This window comes from Myzus persicae, unplaced genomic scaffold, assembly GCF_001856785.1.
Source record: "Myzus persicae strain clone G006 unplaced genomic scaffold, MPER_G0061.0, whole genome shotgun sequence".
Classification (NCBI taxonomy): Eukaryota; Metazoa; Arthropoda; class Insecta; order Hemiptera; family Aphididae; genus Myzus; species Myzus persicae.
Window position 1 is genome coordinate 413,315 of NW_019100991.1, and position 15,574 is coordinate 428,888.

The 15,574-nt window shown below is 27.7% G+C and overlaps 2 protein-coding genes across 2 annotated transcripts; one reads left to right on the forward strand and one right to left on the reverse strand.

Moving 5' to 3' along the window:
* Window positions 1-10,384: 10,384 nt before the first annotated feature.
* On the forward strand, window positions 10,385-13,262 carry LOC111027181 (autophagy protein 5). The gene is made up of 6 exons (XM_022305424.1): window positions 10,385-10,806; window positions 11,597-11,682; window positions 12,472-12,597; window positions 12,656-12,780; window positions 12,840-13,040; window positions 13,103-13,262. Exons 1-6 carry the CDS (start codon window positions 10,651-10,653, stop codon window positions 13,207-13,209), a joined length of 801 nt encoding a protein of 266 aa, XP_022161116.1. The 5' UTR covers window positions 10,385-10,650; the 3' UTR covers window positions 13,210-13,262.
* A 22-nt stretch (window positions 13,263-13,284) lies between these two features.
* Window positions 13,285-15,236, reverse strand: LOC111027180 (surfeit locus protein 6 homolog). The gene is made up of 4 exons (XM_022305423.1): window positions 15,007-15,236; window positions 14,691-14,726; window positions 14,548-14,625; window positions 13,285-13,957 (listed from the first exon to the last, which is right to left on the reverse strand). Exons 1-4 carry the CDS (start codon window positions 15,113-15,115, stop codon window positions 13,353-13,355), a joined length of 828 nt encoding a protein of 275 aa, XP_022161115.1. The 5' UTR covers window positions 15,116-15,236; the 3' UTR covers window positions 13,285-13,352.
* Window positions 15,237-15,574: the final 338 nt, after the last annotated feature.

The window sequence follows — 15,574 nt, forward strand, 5'->3', positions numbered from 1 at the left end:
ATAAATTATATTCGGAGACCGCCCATATGCCCTAATAAACGTAAGTAAGAATCGGATGAATATATGGCCTTGCAGAAAAAAACAAGGTTTCATAAGACCTATATTTGATGATCACAAAAGACATCCCTATATCTATATAATATGACCTTACATATCATTTAATAAACCTATATTTATTACTTTGGATGGCTCAGTATATACAAGTGTGCATAATATATTGATCCCGCATTCCCGCAGATCATCACGAACTGCAGACACGAACTTCACAGCTGCACGGTTGGTGGGTATCGTCTATATCTCGAGTGTTCCTTAAATGTACTCATATATATAAATATGCACTTAAAAAACCCGTTTAGGATGACATTTTATTTGTTGAACTCTTCGAGCCTATTTATATTTTATTGAAAGTTATGAGGACCTCCTATACGGACCTCTATATTTATATATACATACATAATACATATTATATAGATTATAGAAGATACCTATATGTATTACATTGTATATAATATATCTATATACATCTATGTGAAATATACGCGTGGCTGTGTATACCTACAACAGCCACTGCAGGCCGGTATGTACGTATGTGAATAGGCGTAGGTATATAGCCTAAGAGTACTAAAATTAAATTATCTAACGCCTCTGAGGCGTCTTGGCGACGAGGACGTGTGTTCCACCAAGCGCCCTGTATACACGCACGTCTGACGGTCGGTGTATATGTTTACGTGCGCAATAACGGGAGAAATACGGTTCGCAGCAGTGTGCATACTGCGTCGTATAGACCGCGGGACTCATCCAATGCACGCACGGGAGGTGGAAAAAGTTTTTAGGAACCCACCCACCGAGCACCAAACCAACCGACACGCACACAATGTCATTCATTGTGTTTTTGCATTTTATATATACGTATAAATTATAGGTATATTATATAATATAAATATTCTGTATAATATATAGTACACATTATATACATCACGCGTATACCTACATGATATATTAAATATAATATTATATAGGTATAAGTTATAGGTTTGTGGTATATACTGATTGAAACAGAATCGTATAACGTGTTGTAGGTTACATCAGGTGACAAATGTCGTATATATAACCTACCTACTCAATTATATTTTTTTGTGGGCACAATATATATATATAGGTGCGCATACATAAATAGGTATCTGCAGGTATAGGTATATATATAGCCATACCTATAGACTACACTGCTACAGGTATGCGTAGATCGTATGTACAACTTAACCTATACATACCTATAATAATATACCTAACAAATATAATACTCATTACTCATGTATATATTTGTGTATAAATAAATAATAAACATTAAACACACTGTTGAAGAATGCCCAAGGCGATCTTTCAACGGGTGTAGACTGTTCGGGCATAACTGATACAAAATGTTAGCGGTGTGAATACACATTGGACTGCAAGTGTTTATTATCAATAGGCTTATTAGGTATATTTAATTTATTTATTGAAAAAAATTAAGTCACATATACAAAATACATAGAAGGCATAGTTATTAATAATGAATCTTATATTTTTAAACGGCGGTCGTCATAATCTCACACTTTCAAAAAAAAGTCATCATTCAAATCCACACATGTTATATATAGGTACATAGTTTTTCCAAAATCAAACAGTTCAATGTTGCATATAAACACTATGCAGTAGGTAGTACACTATATACACACTGATATAAATATGTAAATATAATATACTCACACGTTATTATCTATAAAATTGCATTATCGTTTAGAGCCGCACACCAATTATTATAGTTAATCATATTTAATCAAAATGAAATAAAAGCAAACTTAACCATATCAAAACAAAGAAATTAATACAGATTTATAAGAAATTCAATGTGCCGTTGAACATAAATCACAATTACATATTTTATACTATTTTAATTTATATATGATCATTTCATTAGTAAATACCAAGAAATAAATTTTAAAAGAATATTATTTAAAAACACTATAGAATAATGTATATTTACTCCAGTTTATAAGTATAATACCTCTTGGTTAGAAACTACTATATATTATATATATACAACTATTCATCATTTATTTTATCTTATTACCTATATTTTGAATTATTTTAAGTACAATTATTTTAAACCAATATTAAAATTATTATAAAATCTCATACCGCAATAGTATTTAACTATTTTAACGACTTTTTTTTATAACAATAATGAATAAAATATGTTTAATTTCTAACTGCGTTCAATGAAATGTGTGTGGTTTTAAATTATCGGTCTGCTTCTATATTTTCCTTGTTATAGCAATAGAAAAAAATCTGTGAGTATAATAATTATATCAATTATTGAACGACGCCCATTTTTGAAAACGTTTGCATCAAAGTCACCAGGTTTTTACCCGAAAATAAAATTTCACTCGACAGGCTATTTGTGTTAGTTTTTTGGTCAAAATTATTACCTCCCCCCAAACTATACTACCGCTTACCTATACCACTATTTTACAAAGGGATTTTTTTATTATTGCGATATATAGCTATATAATTTGACAAATATATTATAATTATCTTATATGCATATAATAAATTTATATAAGTACTTATATCTAGCTATTATATGTACATACCTATATAGATGCTAAGATTAATAATTTATAAGAAGTCAAGCTTTATCTAATGTTGCAGCACACACAATATATCAAGCATCTATGTATATATAAGTTATAGAATCTTGTAACATAAAATGATTATTACAACGTATTCCTATATTTAAGCGTTTATTGGTATATTTAATATTGGTTAAGTTAATCATATATATTTATATATATATATATCGTTATTCGTGACCGTGATGATAATTGCAGTTTTATTTTGATATTCAATTATGTTCGAGTTGTCGCCATTACAGAGTAATAATAGGAATTGCCAATAGAGATCACCAATTGTATCAAGTTATACCTATGTTAAATCTAAAACTTAAAATAGTTGTTAATACTTATAGCAGTGGCAGTGGCTGATAGATACCCATAGGATTTTTTTCTTGGGGATGATACGACCAAAACTATTTTGCACTTTTGGAGCCAGGGGGGTAGATAGCCATTATAGGATATTTGTTCCCCTGGCTTTTACTCTTGTTATTTTATACCTTTCCGTGAAGTGATGCACTTTATAGGCGATGATTTTATACTTTATAACTATATATACCCACCAATATTTATAATATTATATAAATAATATTAATTTAATAAATAAAAAAAGCTATGGGGTTGATTTACTATAATATACCACCAAGATGGCCAGATAACCGCCCCCCCCCTCTCCCTGAAAATATGCCGCACCTATACTTAGGTCAATTAATAAAAATGTAGGTACATGCAACTTATTATGTTTTATAGCTATATCTATACAGGTTATTACTGACGACTAGCTTTTTACACATATCATATACTATAAATAATGCTATAGGAATATTATGATTATAAACAACCATTAACCTCAGGAAGGGATGATATTCTAATAACATTAATGAGACGCCAAAGCGGCAAATGGAAAAATAAGTAACATTAGAGACATTATTCAATTCTTACTATTTCTGAGAACTCGACAAAAAAATATTATAGGATTGAGACGCAATTTTTGAAGTATAATTATATGAGTAAAAATGATACATATTAGTAATCAAACTAATATGGAAAGACGCACAAACGATTACAAGGCATAATACAATTAATTAATGTTGTAAAAACCATATATCTATTTCTGCAAAGTAAATTAACTGCTTATCGAATATGCTTAATGCTTAAGCGAATATATCATGCCATTATAACACAGTTGGGTATCATAATTCGTATAATATTATAATAATATATATCATTAATTATTATACAAATTAGTATTATGATATTATTATTAGAAACTATACTCAATATATATATACAGTATATATACTTTATCGATAACGCAGCTAAATACACCGGATATACAAACTCTCACACAATTTTATATAGGTATATATTATACGAGCGTGGGTCGATGGCATATCCTGGGGCCTTCGCGCGTGAGCATGCACCACAGTATAGTAGTGCGAACAACACTCTTATTAAAAGATAGGCGAAGTAGAGGGTACGCCTTTATAGGTTATGGACAGGCGTGAATTGACAGTCAGGACGAGCACCTTCGTGCACACCAGTAGACTTCTTGAAATATTAAATCGAACTTCGAATAATTTGACCATCGATATTTTGAACTTATTAAATAATGAGTGAAATCGTATACTTCCTAAGCACTTAGAAATATTTGTTGGTTCGAGTATTCTAATATTTAATATACATATATTTACAGTTTAATTTTAACACACCACATTTTGAAGAATGTGAAGGCTCAAGTACAATGTAAAAAAACAAAATACAAAGTATACGCATAATACATAAATTTACGGTTAGTATATCGTATATGTAGTAAAGTAAAAAGAAGATATATATCTTCTTTTTACTTTACTATAGTTTATATTTATATTTTAATATAATAATTTGCAATTAAATAACTAAATGATACACGAACAAAGAAATATATATAAATATGTTCATACACTTAAAATTTTAGGGATGACAGGCTTTTTATATTGAATATATATTGAAGTACTCCAGCCAATTACATTCGTATATATGCAATGCGATCGATTGGGTTATTAAAACCATAATATGATGTTCGGTGGTGTTTTATAGAGAAGGTAGGACAGGACCGAGACAATAAGTATTATTGAGCGATACTATAATATTATTATGGCTTACACTATTTTAATAAATAAAATATCTGATAAATACAATAAAATATTTTATAAATCATAAGAAATTTGCTGTCAAGATTATAAATTTTATCGTTTCTATATTCATCTTTACTAATAAAATAATCTGTTCACATCCAACAAAATAGGTTTATCCTTTCTATACAATATATTGTCTGATCATATCATATAACTGAAAATATTATTGTTGCATTAAAAAAATAATATAAAATACGGATTGATAAATTTTTAAAATTTTTTAGGTAAGATATATTTTGCAACTGCAGTATTATATTAGGTATATATACTACGTGCATTTTTACAATTTTTGCAGAGCTTAGCCCCTCCGAATAATTGTATATTAATTGAAGTATTAAATCCTTCATTATTATAGTCACCTAATCTACAGAATTCAGTCAACGTTGTTTGATGAAATTATTATCTCAATTTTAAACAACGATTCATTATTCGTATGTTTTTCATAGCAAATATATCTCGGATCCACCCATAGAACATAATGTATTATAGGTATATGTTTAATATAATACTTTAATAGTATTACAAATTATTAATAAATTTCAATAAAAATTAGTCATTACTGATAATTGATAACATTTCAACATGTTTATAATATATATAATCAATACTCAATATAGTTATAGTCTTTTTTTTATAAATTTGCAATTTCGAAACGGCGGTCACAATTACTATCAATTATAAAATATAAATAAGTATAATATACCTAATACCTATAATAATATTGTAATTTGTTTTAGAAAAAATATTTTTCATTTTAGCAATAAAGCTATGTATAGATGTATTAAAATGTGTAGGTACCTATATTAAATGTAGGAAAGTGGGTGAGAAAAAAATGAAAATAATATATTATGTTATATTATATTACATACACGAAAATATATTTTTAAGGTATTTGAGCAGGGTGGCAAAGCCCCCACGAGACTGTTACAGCTAAATATTAAAATATACATACCCCTTCCAAGTCAAAAACTGAAATTATTGCTGTGCCTATATATGCTGCTCAGTTAAAAATTATAATAATGAGCCAGTTTATATTGAGTCTACGCTTGGGCTTGGGCTTGTACTTTCGTACAAATATATATTACGAATGGCGAATCCGTCACAATTTAATGCATACATGATACATAGCCCGTATAATATAATAAACCAGTATTCCGCCAACGTTGACACTGCATCTACGAAAAATAATGGCTAGACTTTGCTCGCATTTCGTACTGGCCCGCATATACTATATTATATAGTGTGCCATAAGTCATAACTGCGCAGTGTACCGCCAACCAATACCTAGCTGTATAGCATTACGCAAACGAAGTATTTAAATATAATAATATCAAAGCATAATATTATGACAATGTTTAAATTTAATGAATATAGTTTAGTGAACAATTGAAAACAAATTTAAATAATTAAATTAAATAAAACGTAACAATGAATACTCTCACATATTTTCCAAATGCAAATGTTCTAAATATCTTATGTCCAAAAATCAAATAAAAAGGACTTTAAGAAAAAATTGTACCTACATCAACGTTGGACTAAACAGTGAGAAGATTATAGTATTTATGGTAATAAGTATCTATAAAAGGATAACAAAATTAAAATGATTAATAATTTGTATACCTATCTGAAACATTTTAGAAGACATTTATAGGCTCATTTTGAAATTAAGTGCATTTCCCAATAACTAACGATTCCAATATGATTATTGATTAGTATAATTACCTATGTATAATAGCTAGGAATGCTAGGATACACTTGAAAATTAGTGATTTATGTTGATAGTTATATACATACATAGGTATATATATAGGTACGAATGGTACTATGCGGTATACTAATACTAAATTGAACAGTGAAAACGCTGATAAGTAGGTATAACGCTCTGCAGCTGTACATGATTATTAGGTATCTATATAGAGGGTCACTGCATGTAGTGGATGTGCTAAATTTGAATTCAATAAATGATATATACAACTGTTATTTAGTTATTGTACGCGAAAGGTAAGGCTGTCATCCTGTAATATTGCTATAACTATAAGTATATATTTTATGATACTATTATTGTGATTGAAGTAATTTATTTTACAACTAGACATATGGTGGCTTTAGTAAGGGTATCCCAGGGGTCACGGTTTACCCCCAAGCTCGTATTTCGAAAAATGTGGGTATAATTAAAAACAAAATTACAAAAAAAACATATTATATTATAATATTGAAAGTTTTCTAATTTATACTCCACAAAGTCTCATTTAAGAACTCACAAATAATTTTTTTAATTGGGCACAACAAAATAAAATCGTTCATATTCTTGTAGGTTTTAATATAATAATGTCATTTCGTCTAAATTTGAACTTAAAATGTCTGTGAAAATAACTGTTCATATATTATTTAATTTTTTTTGGATAACAGTATGAAGAATTTATATGAAAATTCTTATTGTTTTAAATTTTCAACTCATCGCGAGCTATAAAAATTGAACATTTTTAAATTTTTTTAATACAACATAATTTGAAAATTGTCGAGATCTTAATACATTTTGTCAAAATTTGAACTTTAAATATTTAAAAAAATTGTACATGCATGGATCTTTAATATATTTATCAACTACAAATATAACAACTTTTAAATAATACCTTGTATTAAATTGTCAAACTTTTTGACCCACATGCAATGAATACAATTTTCTTGACATTTATAACATAAAAAACTAAACAAGAATTTTATAAATTTTAAGGGATTTTAAACATTTCTGAATTCAAAATTTGAATTTTAAAATTTTTATATGCTTTTACATGATTTTTTTATAAATTGAACAAACTATACTATGTACACAGCTAGGTGATTAAATATATGATTTAAACGTTCTAAACGTATATAAAAAAATAATTATATATGGAAATAAATAACATACCTAATTTTTTTCTAGATTAAAGAAGTTCAAAACGATCAGATCTGCCTACATAACTTTTTACCATATTTTAAAATGCATATTATTATTTTTTATACATAAGTACCAAATTTATATTTGAATTTGTAACGAAATTATTTAAAAAAAAAATAAAGTGCATTTTTTAATGCATTATTCAGAATTTTTAGGGCATAAATACATTTTATTAAGGGCATAAAAGCATTTTACTCAGTGCATTTTGGGGAGATTTTAGGCCATTAAAATCTCAGTTCTTATTATTGTGTAATTTACAAAATTAATAATTATTGATAGTATAAACAGTTTTAATTTATTACTTGCTTATAATAATAAGAGCCAGCTAGGCGGTATAAGTTTTAGGTGGTTACAAATGATATCAGATGTAGTAAGTTGTAAGTTAATATTAGTTTTATCTTTTAACTGTGATAATAAGCAATGGTTAACCGTTGTCCACTATGTCCATTCTTTTTATTTTAATATCTTAAAATATTTTATAGCCAATATAGTGCTTATCACAAGAATTTAATTGTTATTTTAAAGAAAAATGCTCTACGGGGGATGTATCAAGATATCACTCCCATATATAATTAACACTTCTTAAGTAGTATAAAAAATATCAGGACATTTGAAAATATATGGCCTTTAGACATGTTCTTATCAATTTTTAAAATCAAAATTTGAATAAATGTATTGTTAAAAGTAAAATATAGGGCTGAAGAACCTTAAAAAATCACCCTATATATATATTATTTGAGCATCACTCCGTCAGCAAGAGTTGTCATAATAATCTATTATTCAGACCAAGGCTGACCAATTTATTTTAGAAGCGAACTATAATTGTATAATTACATTTATGAACAAGACTTACTTACACGTTATGCGCATGATTCTTCTATACATATATAGTCATATAGATACTTAAATAGATAAATGTATTTAATTCAAACAACGTTTTAAACTCACCAATTTTAATAATATGAAAAAAAAACATTTTGCTATCAATTGAATTGAAGATTTCTCACAAATTGTTCTATCTTAGAAAAAAAAGTTCACCATAAAGTTACTCTATTTATAGCAATGAGATATTTTCGTTGTATTAATTTTTTTGAATTATCAAATTTTATTATTTATACAACAATATACTAGAACGACTTAATGTTGCCGCTCAGAATGGTTTTTCGTATGAAATGGTTTATCATTATTGAATTAAAGTATAAACATCCATTATAAGTTACAACGAATAATTATATAGTACCTATATATACCTACTCGACAATACATGCGCCTACTGTACAGCAGAGCCGTGGTATAGTGTGCACTTTTTTTCGTTATAGGTAAAAAAAATTTACTGACACGTCCTATAATATAGTACCTATACTTAGGTAGAAGATTTTTTTAAATATTTATTACAATAAAATATGTACAAATTAAATGTTTAGGTACAGATATAAGAACACTAAATACAAGTGTTACACAACAATTTAAAAAAAAAATCAAGATTTTAACATCCAAATTGTTTTGGACGTCGCCGTCGCTCACCGGCATTATAATTTATTTTTACTCTCCTCATCGTTTATTAAAGGTATTCCAATTACTATATTAAAAACCCACAAGCCGACACTGCAGGTGGGACTTGTATTTTTAATTCCAAAAACAAAATGTACATGTTAAAAAATTATATAATATTATGTACCACAGAATAAATTTATATTTATAATTTTATTCCTCGAGTATGTACTTGTATATAGACATTCTTTAAATCGTGGATCCAAGATAAATTCGGGAGAGTGAAAAGTGGCTGCTGATTGCACAATAGGTATTATGTTTATTACTATTCTGATTTTTATGTTTAGACTTTTAGGTAACAGAACTAACTACTTGCTTAGAAACTTGCTTTAAATTTTCAATTCTAAGCTATATACATGTTGAACATTTAGTACATTTTTAACCACAAAATCATTTTTCAATTTGAGAAATGTTGTCAACATTTGAACTTTAAATGCTCATATAAAAAATAATCGTAGCTATGTATTTGAAATATTTTTCAATTACTATTGTAACAAGACATCAAGAGTCTTATTGTATTACATTTTCATGATTTTTAAAATATGAAAAGAAAATTTTCAATGAATTTCTGATTTAAAATAATTTTCATGTTTTCGTGATTTGTACGTAATTTGTAGAAATTTGAAACTTTTGTAGGAAGATTGAACTAAGTTTTGACTGTAAATTATCGCATAATATGTTATAAATATATCATCTATGTACCCAAAATGTATAAAGGTAAGTCGTAAGAGTGTAAAACTATTATATCATATGTTATTGGTTTTGGTTATAACTTATAACTTATAAGTCAATATCGATGAACTGTAAAATCGTGCAGATAATATTACGTGGTATAAAAATAGCCTTAAATAATTGGTCTAAGTATTTTAAAAATTTGATTGTGGATAGAAATTCGTTAGACTGCATTGAGAAAATGAGAATCAACTCTAAAGTATTTACTATTTACTATCTTAACCCACACTTATTTTTTGCATACCTAGATATTATTCTTTATTATCTATGATTTTTTTTGTGGGAGATCAGACGGCAGTTGTTGTTGTTCGAAAAAATGATAAGGAGGTAAGACGTCGTATAGATAACTCGCTGATATTGCACCTGTACTCAACGTTGGACGTATTGTTACAGTATATACCATTATACTGATATTCTCAGTTCTTAATTTTAGGGTCTCGACGAATTAAAATAGTACTAGAGTAGTTACTAGTGTCTAGATCTAGAAAATTATGAAGTGTAAACATAGGTACTAATTAATTACCGATATTAGCTCCGCGGAATAGAAGTCTTAATTAAAATTTTTGTTGAATGGTTCATTAAAACCGTTTCGTTTCCAATGGCAAACGATACGGAAATTCTTCACTATTTATGGAATGGGAAGTTACCTGTATGCTTTCAATTAGATGAACAAGAAATTCATGGTATACAAAATCCAGAGCCATTTTACTTGATGGTACCTAGAATGAGTTACTTTCCATTGGTCTGTGATAAAGTAAGTTTTTGATCAATATGAATATAATTCATATTATAATAATACCAGTTGTATCTACTGGATGCTATTGTCTGATTATTGGACCGTGGTAGTCATACGATGATGTGTACTTTTTCTTTTGGTGGCGAAGAACCGTGGTGCCTTAGTGTAATTAGTAATTACAAATAAACCTAGTTATATTAATTGATTTACAATTTTACACAGGTTATAGGTACTTGAAAAAGATTATTTTTTGATTCTTTCCAGAAGTCTTAAAACAAATTGTAGACAATATATTGTCTATTTCTGTACAAAATCTTAACTCATTTTTAAATTAATTTGTTTAAAATTGTCCGAGATGTGGTAAATCAGCTCACTACTTCTGTAATTGTTATAATTATTATTTTAAGTACATTCAAATAAGTATCGTACAGTTACAAACAGACTGAACATAATTTTAGGTGTCTGTTAAATTTACTGAAGCCCAGTCTGTACTAATCTAGTATTTAAAGGTACGATGAGAAGATATTATTTCTAGTTAATATGACTTAACATATGTTAGAGTGGTTTTCATGGTGCTAGGAATTATAAGCCAGTTCAGTGATGAGGAAGCTAATAGCTCAAAAATAGAACCCTATCCTATTAAACTATCTTGGCTTGAGACATTCTCTTTGCTAGCTTAATAACAAGGCTAGTACTGTTTACGGAAAGCTACAAATGCTCAATAGGCACTATCTTGAAATACTATTAATTCTATTAGCTCATACAGGTAATTTTGAAATTTTTTGAAATCTGAATTATATTTCCTAAGGTAAAAAAACATTTTGTGAAGCATGTGGATCCTGAAAAACAAGAAATGGAAATGTGGTTGGAATATAAGAATATTCCATTAAAATGGTAAGTCATTATGTAAATACTAATGGAAGTAAAGATATTTAATTTTCTTAAGAATTATGATTTTACGGTTTTGGTATTCCTGGATTTAGAAGAAAATAATCAACAAATTCTCTTATAATATGTTACCTTCAATGAATCATTTATAAAATACCTCCTATGAGCTATCTCCACCGTAAAAAAATTCTCCAATATATTACCTCTAAATCGTTTATGAAATAAGTCCTATGTGATTTTTTTAGTTAATTGTTTTTGCTTCATGAAAACGCATTTTACATGTTTCATTATCATCAAGATCCAATATATAATTGTCATAATTCATAACTTTGAAATATATCATATCTAATACATTGGCATTAATGAATTATATATTTTTTTTTATAATAATTTAACTGTTGTGAAATATTATTATTAAATCTAAAAACTAATATATTATGATGCATATTTTTAAGAACCAAATCGTTACTGTCTTGGTCGACTCATTATACTTTTGATATTACATTATTATTCCTAATTGTTTCATCTGAAAAAATTTTGTTTCAACTAGTAGGTAGTTTTCTAATACAACTCTTTTTCTTTTTCTCGTGTTTGTCAGTGTCATAACTCATAAACCTAATAGAAATAATATATATATTGTATATTGTACAGTTGATGTTGTCTACAATACGAATCCATCACAATAATAGTTTTACATTAGAAGTATACATTTTTGTAGCATTTAGTCTTAATTTGTTAACAATTATTAAAATCAACTGCAAAAATATTGTAATAAATATTTCTTAATTTATATAGGAATAATCCCATTGGTGTTCTATATGATCTCTTTACAATTGATGATAAACAAGTTGATTTACCATGGCAAATAACTGTTCACTTTGATAATTTTCCCGAAGATCAACTACTTCGATGCTCATGCCGGTAAAATAATTAATATTAACTGTATCTTATAAAAAAAATAATAATTTTTTTTTTACAGAGAATCTGTAGAATCAAATTTCATGTCTTCAATGAAAGAAGCTGATATGCTAAAACACAAAAGTCAAGTATTTTCTACTATGCAGCGACATCAACACAATCAATTATGGACTGGACTACTTAATGGTGGTTTTTTTTTAAATACCTATATTTATTTTTTAAAATAATAAAATATTACATTTTAGATAAATTTGATCAGTTTTGGTCAGAGAATAAAAAACTAATGGAACCATCTGAAGGCAGTTATTTTAAACACATACCTGTACATTTTTATCGATCAGGGTCATCAGTTATGACACAAACACTAGTTAAGCCAGTTTCAGATGATGGAAATCATATAACTTTGGGAGAACTGATAAAACTGAATTATCCATCAGTAGATAACCGTAAGTTTGTCTACAGAATTGAAAAACTTGTTTTAATATTGAAAAATATTATTTGTTTTCAGCTAAAGTTTTTACTCATGGCATATGCATACCTCATGAAACGCCAGTTCAATGGATGAGTGAACACATGAGCTACCTTGATAATTTTTTACATTTAGTCATTATCTAATATATTTCTATATTATGAACAATTAATACAGTATATTACATATTGTATTAAAACAAAAAAAATTAAAACGTGAAATAATATTGATAATTTTATAATTTCTAATAAGATCACCAATTTTTTTACATACTTAAACATTTTTTTTACTAATTTATACCTGGCACAAAACGGCCTTTTTTTATAGCTTTCTTTTTTGTTTTTTCCTTTTTTTCTTGTTTCTTTTTCAATAAATTATTTGTACGTTTATCTTGCTTTTCTTTCTTGGTCTTCTCTAGAGTATTTGTTCTTTCCTCCCATTTTGTTTTACTCACCTTTTTCTGTCTTTCTTTTCTGGCAATGGTCTTTTTTAACAATTCCACATTGTCTTTAACTTTTACCCCTTCAGCTTTGGCCAAGACATTATTCCAAGCATCGCGTTCTCTTAACTCTTTGGCTTTATCAGTTTCCCCAGACTTCTCCAGTTCATTATACATTTGTTGTTTTGTTTTAATTTCATCTAAAGCCACCTTTGCATTTGTGCTAGTTGGAGGTGCAGCTATTTCAGTTTGTTCTCCTAAGAAATTTATCCGATTGAATACTAATTTAGCCTTGCTGTTAGTACCATTTACTTTAGGAGGTTTTTCATTCGTTTTTTCAACACTGTCATTTGATTTTTTTTCACCCTTAGTTTTTTCATGTATCTTTTTTTTTCTCTTAATCTTATTTTGAAGTTTATTTTTGATTATTTTTCCTCGGTAAGTATATTTCTTTTCTAAATAAAAGTGAGAAAAAAGTTAATATTTATTTTAATTACCTACAATACTATTTAAATGATATTTCATTCATAAAACCATAACATTAATACCATTGTTCACTTGACTTGAGTTATTATTTCTGCCACTAACTATCACTTAACATTTATCAGTACACATTTAAGACCCTAACAAACAATATTTCTGCCGTTGAAGTGGCAGGATAGTTATTATAAAGTGATGAAGTAAATATAATTTAGATACCAGCTATACAAAATATTTCAAGACAAAAACTATTTAAAAATATCCATATTTAAATTTAATGCTACATTATTTTTGAACGAGTATCCAATTATTATTACAAGTAACTAAAATATTATTAAAGGAGGGAGCATAATTGATCAAAAGCAATAAATTATATGGTTTGGGTCGCACATATTTAACAGCTTGTGACTGGAAGTAGCACTCAATAGGTATCTTTGCTATCTTGCATTTTAAGTCAAATAAATAATATTTTTTAAAACATCATAAATGTGAAATATGTTTTTCATAAAACGATAGCAAAATTAAATGACATAAAAAGCTAAAAATCTGCATTTATATTCCTTACCTCTTATTGCAGCAAGTCTTGTGTGTAATTCATCTAAACTTTGGGCTCTGTTTATTTCATCACTTGCATGTATTGGCTCTAAACAAAATCATCAGTCAATAACATACTTAATATATAAATAAAGAAAACTAAGTAAAGCTTACTTCTGACTTTTTCATTACTATCGCTCACTTCTGAATCTGAAAAAGAATACATAGGAATAAATTAGCATATTATAAGTGATTTACAAAGTTATAAAAGTACAATCAATCATAAGATGGATGACATAGCTTAATCAGCTCATATTATGAGTTAGTCACATCACATTCACAAAATAAAAACTGTTATTTATTTCGAGAACTCAAGATCAAAAACGGATCTTACTAATATTTCTCGATAATTATACGTTTTTTGAATATAATATTAAATATGATAGTATTTTGTCACTAAGAAGATGCACATGTTTATAAAATAATTTACCGGAGTCTTCTACTCGCTCCGGCAGTTTCACTTGATTTAAGACGGAGCTGACGAAATCAAATTCTTTATTGAAAAGGTTTTTCACGTTATCTTGATTTAATGACAACATTATAAGTTTTTTTAAATTCGTCTTAAATATTAAAGTCCTATACAGTTGTCGGTAATTGTCAAACTTTGTTATTTCAAAAGAATAACACACATTTTTTTGATGGTCTGCATTCCGTTATCATTTGTTTTTATCACCACTGTCGACAACATTAATGTTTCAAGTGTATAATATACGAATATTTACGCAGTACACAGAGTACAGACACACTGTTCGATTTACCAACTCACGCGGCTGTTATTGATTTCGAATATAATTTTATATTTTAGGATCGTATACAATACTCATTAAGCAATAATGTATTAATATATAATACTTGTACAGTTGTACTCATATTTAATAATTAATAATTATTACTTACTATGTCGTATTTAGGAGGGGCAGCCGGGCAGGGTGCTGTGGCCCCAGGTGCCGTAAATATGAGGGGCGTCATCGTCATCGTCCTAATCATCTCGTAGTCTC